Genomic DNA, 4,458 nt, shown 5'->3' on the forward strand with positions numbered 1-4,458 from the left:
TGTTTTGCAGAACAATCGTTATATAATCTCTGCCGCCTCTGTCGATATTTACAAACCCATTCACAATATCATGAATGATTAACACAAAGTGGAACCACCAAGTGCGAGAAAAGAAGTAGAAAAGATGTCACCCCTCCTCTTTCTGCCCCCTCTCTGTTGTTACTGAGTCATGATGCAACACATTTCCAGTAAACTTGATGTTTACAGTAAAATAGTTGATAATTCTGTTTAATTAAAAACTGTGTCGACCTGAAGCGGGACGGCGTGGAGAGGAATACGTCCTCACAGAGCTTCATTTAAAGAATGTACTAGTGGGCCTTTTACCAGGAAAATAGGAGACAAATGACGGCTGAATTCCATTTAGCTGCTTCGGTTCGAGGTCCTGGTGTTGTGTAATCCGGCTCACCGTCACACTGCCGTGTATTCTGGGACATTTGAGAAGAATATTGTTCACATGTTCAGCTTTGTGTCCAGAAAATCTGACAAATTGGGCCAAAGTCAAACAAACGTCACACATCAGAGAAAACTTGTGAGATAGAAGCATGAAAAGAAAAATGATTTTTTTATTTTCACAGGATTACGAGTGGGCTTCTTTTATTATTTATGAGTGGTGGTGGTGGGGAGTCATTTACTTTTGACATTTTTTACTTTAAATTAAAAAAGAAAAGGTACGCCATTGTGTGTCACATGTCATGGCTCTTTGTTTTCTGAAACGATGGCGTCCAATCAGCTCCGAGAATTCTAAACCATCTAATTGAGAGCGATTCCAGGAAAACTGAAGCCGGGGGGGTCTTTTGTTCTTCTCTAGTCAGTAAACATAAACGCCTCCACCTAATGATGCATTCACTTGTCGTGCAGACAAACTAAATGTCAGCGCCGATAAGGCCGGAACATTGGTCACAGTTTTTTCTCAGGAAACCTGTCGCGTGTATTGCACAAAAATGTACTTCTGTGTGTCGAACATGTAATGCCGGCGTGTCCGAAAGGCCATAAATGGTCCATATGCATAATGGAATCTAGAAAACAGGAAGTGGATGGCATGTTAAAGGCGGCCGCGTCGTCCGCAGCATCAGTCCAGTGTAACTGCCTCGGCGCCATGACTGATCTGCTGCTCGGAGCCGTGCTGCTGGGGAACCTGTGCGTCTGGGTCACCGCTCAAGGTAGATTCATTGACATGTTCTGTGACTTGTGAATTGTTCTTGTCGGACTGATTTGACTTCAACACAGATTTCTTTCTCAGAAGCGAAGAGAGGAAGTGAACAGGTTTAAAGGTCAGAAGATCAAGGAGTGTACCTTTAAGTGTGTTGGTCTGATACAACAAAACAACTATCAACATCACTCACTAATACACGATAGCAATGTGAGGAGCAACAGAATAGGACTTTATTAACATTGAATCACATATGATGTCAGATGTTTTGAGGGTTTAGCACAACACATTTTCTTTAACTCTAAATCTTTCCCAGACATCAGTTATCATTATTTCAAAAGATATCAATCGCCAACAAGACAAGAACTAAAATGTCCTGCTTCTGAGATTTAAAGGAACGACAACATTACACTTCCAGGAGTTTTCAGGAGCAGTGGCTCAAAGTGATGAGGGGAAAGTGTTTCCAGGGAGAACCGGTCAGAACCAGACGACTGAGGGAATTATTGAAAAGCATTTGCAAGAATAATGATTTTCATTCGTGGTTTCATTGTATTTGAAATATCGCTGATCCACAAAATATAATATACGGTAAAACTGCAGTATTCTAAGGTAGACACTACACTTTTATTTGTTCGCGATTTAATCTGTAATAATTTAAAACAAATGACCAAGACCACAGTTTTTAACAGTTTTTATTTGTATGTACTACTACTACTACTGATACTACTACTACTACTGATACTACTACTGATACTACTACTACTACTACTATTACTACTACTACTAGTACTAGTACTACTACTACTACTACTACTGATACTACTACTACTACTACTACAATTTTAGCATTCTGTTTGTAAATCAGTTTTTCTTCTTTACGTGCGAGTTGCTGTCTAATAATGTCTAATAATCACCATTATTGTTTGTCGAAGTGGCAATCAATCAATATTTACTGCTTTAAAAATAATAATAAAAAGGTAATTGATGTGTTCATAAACCATCACGTAATCAATAACTGCACAGCTCCAGCGATGCTCGCTCCACCCACCCTGGTGAGGTTTGACTCTGTGGACTACAAGAACATCGTGAACTGGACTCCACCAACCAACAGAAAATCACTGCACTTCTCCGTCCAGTGGAAGATGTGAGCCGTTACACACACACGCACACACACACACACACACACACACACACACACACACACACACACACACACACACACACACACACACACACATATATATATATATATATATATCTGCCAGTAAGACATGTTACTTTGACTCATGTTGCATAGACTGAAATAAAGTCTGTGGTCCTCAGTTATGGCGAGCCTGAGTGGTTGGACGTGGACGGCTGTCAGAGGATCCAGAGGACGCGGTGTGACCTCAGTGTCGTGACCTCCGACCCCAGAGAGTGGTATTACGCCAGAGTGCACGCTTCCTCCCTTCCCTCCAGCAAATCTGCCTGGGCCCTCTCCCGGAGGTTCAGCCCGCGCTGGGACAGTGAGTTTCCCCGCCTCCTCCTCCTGCTCCTCTTCTCCTTCTTTTATGTTGTACTCTTTAATTTGTTGTCATCACCGTTGGAAAGAAAAAAGACCTAAATAGAATCCTTGTGTTGCATCTGCAGCCAAAATCAGCCCTCCTGTGTTGAGGCTGAACCTCACAGAGCAAGGGATTGTGGTCCGTGTGAAGCCCCCCAGGCAGCTGGTCCGTAAGATGCACAGCAGCCTGCACTACGAGATCTACCTCCTTGACACCAGTGGGCAGGAGGTAAATCATATATTTTTAATAGTTATTCATGGACCTCGACGACCAGGTTTAAACTGAGCTTTTTGAATGTATTGTTTGTCACGTTGGATACAAACTAAATAAATATACTGTGATGCTACAGATGAGCATGTGAAATAACGCTCAGCAATAATAATACAAATCTAGTTGAGTCGCTCAACTAATCGATTAACTTTTCAGCAACAAAAGAATCACCACCATGGTCACTAACATAGTTTTTATTTTTATTTTTCTGGAGCCCGGAACAAATAAAATACAACAATAAAATGTGTACCCTGTAAACGCATTACATTTAAAGGACCACTACTATTCCCTCGAAATAGAAGCGTAAGAGGGAGAGGAGGCAAAACAACAACAACAACAAGTCTCGTGCCGTGTTTATTCTCTCCTCTCCAGGAGGTGTATACGCTCGATTGCTGCTCCAAAAAGCTGAGTCTGGAGAAGCTGACGCACAAGGAGAAATACTGCCTGCAAGCCCAGACGCTGATCCCCCGGCAGGCCAAGAGAAGCGCGCGCAGCCCTGTCCAATGCGTCACTACGCTCTGATCCCACGGGTATACACGTACACACGCACGCGCGCACACACACACACGCGCACACACACGCACACACACACACACACACACTCGTGTTCAGAGAGTGAAAGGAAACCTCTCCACTGTAACAGAAGCTCACCCAATGAGAAGTCACGTATCAGCTGTCGCACGGCATTGATTGGCTCCGAGGCACGTGGGACGGAAAGGGGGCGGGGCGATGAAACTCCCGCAGGTGAAATCTCAGCAGCGGAGTTTCCCCACTATGACGAGCATTACCTCTGCGCGCCGCACCCTTTGCGCTATATTTCGAGGCTCAGCGGATGGGTGACGCGCCGATGATGTGACTGTGGACAGGTGTTCCTCTTTTGAGACGCACTCATCTTATTTTTCTTTCTCTTTGCCGCAGACAAACCAAAGCTGGACTTTTCCTCCGTGAGTCCGGCTTTAACTATCCTTCGCTACCTCGACGACCAGCAGCCAGACATGATGCCAGGAACAAGTGCTGCACTTTATTCTCAAGAGCATGAAAGGATCTGACATATTTAATAGTGGAGTTCACTTTTCACCTCAGCCTACAGGACGCTGGAACACGCTTTGTTTCCGTTAACAAGATATTGTTTCTCCCCCCCCCCCCACCCCCATAAATATTGTTATAAATACATCTTAACTCAAGGTCCACTTTTCAGTGAATCACCGAGTTTGATGCATGTATTGATGATGATGTGAATTGTGGTTCATCGACCTTGAGTAAAGATTATTTTGTTCATATCTTTTCACGAAAGTAAAGACACACTACAAGCAAAATGAAGCAGGGCAGCTTATGTTTACTTATTCTTCCAATTGACTCCAGTAACCAACAATCTGATAACGTAGGATTTTATTTTTGTTGTTGCAATTTTATGTTTGTTCTTTTTGTCTTAACATTTCTATTTGTTCCATTTGAATGGAGAAACAAATCATTTGTTTCAGGGACGGAAGGATA

At 43.0% G+C, this 4,458-nt stretch overlaps 1 protein-coding gene across 1 annotated transcript; it reads left to right on the top strand.

Moving 5' to 3' along the window:
• The first annotated feature begins 1,096 nt into the window (after window positions 1-1,096).
• On the top strand, window positions 1,097-3,969 carry il22ra2 (interleukin 22 receptor, alpha 2). The gene is made up of 6 exons (XM_056436168.1): window positions 1,097-1,160; window positions 2,174-2,294; window positions 2,474-2,655; window positions 2,780-2,922; window positions 3,337-3,494; window positions 3,883-3,969. Exons 1-5 carry the CDS (start codon window positions 1,097-1,099, stop codon window positions 3,484-3,486), a joined length of 660 nt encoding a protein of 219 aa, XP_056292143.1. The 3' UTR covers window positions 3,487-3,494; window positions 3,883-3,969.
• Window positions 3,970-4,458: the final 489 nt, after the last annotated feature.

Source organism: Pseudoliparis swirei, chromosome 17 (genome assembly GCF_029220125.1).
Source record: "Pseudoliparis swirei isolate HS2019 ecotype Mariana Trench chromosome 17, NWPU_hadal_v1, whole genome shotgun sequence".
Lineage (NCBI taxonomy): Eukaryota > Metazoa > Chordata > Actinopteri > Perciformes > Liparidae > Pseudoliparis > Pseudoliparis swirei.

Excerpts from the sequence above, each read along its gene's own strand:
- il22ra2 (XM_056436168.1), top strand. The coding sequence starts at position 1,097 with ATGACTGATCTGCTGCTCGGAGCCGTGCTGCTGGGGAACCTGTGCGTC. Across the intron at positions 2,295-2,473 it reads TTCTCCGTCCAGTGGAAGAT|TTATGGCGAGCCTGAGTGGT; the intron begins GTGAGCCGTTAC and ends TGTGGTCCTCAG. Across the intron at positions 2,923-3,336 it reads TTGACACCAGTGGGCAGGAG|GAGGTGTATACGCTCGATTG; the intron begins GTAAATCATATA and ends TCTCCTCTCCAG.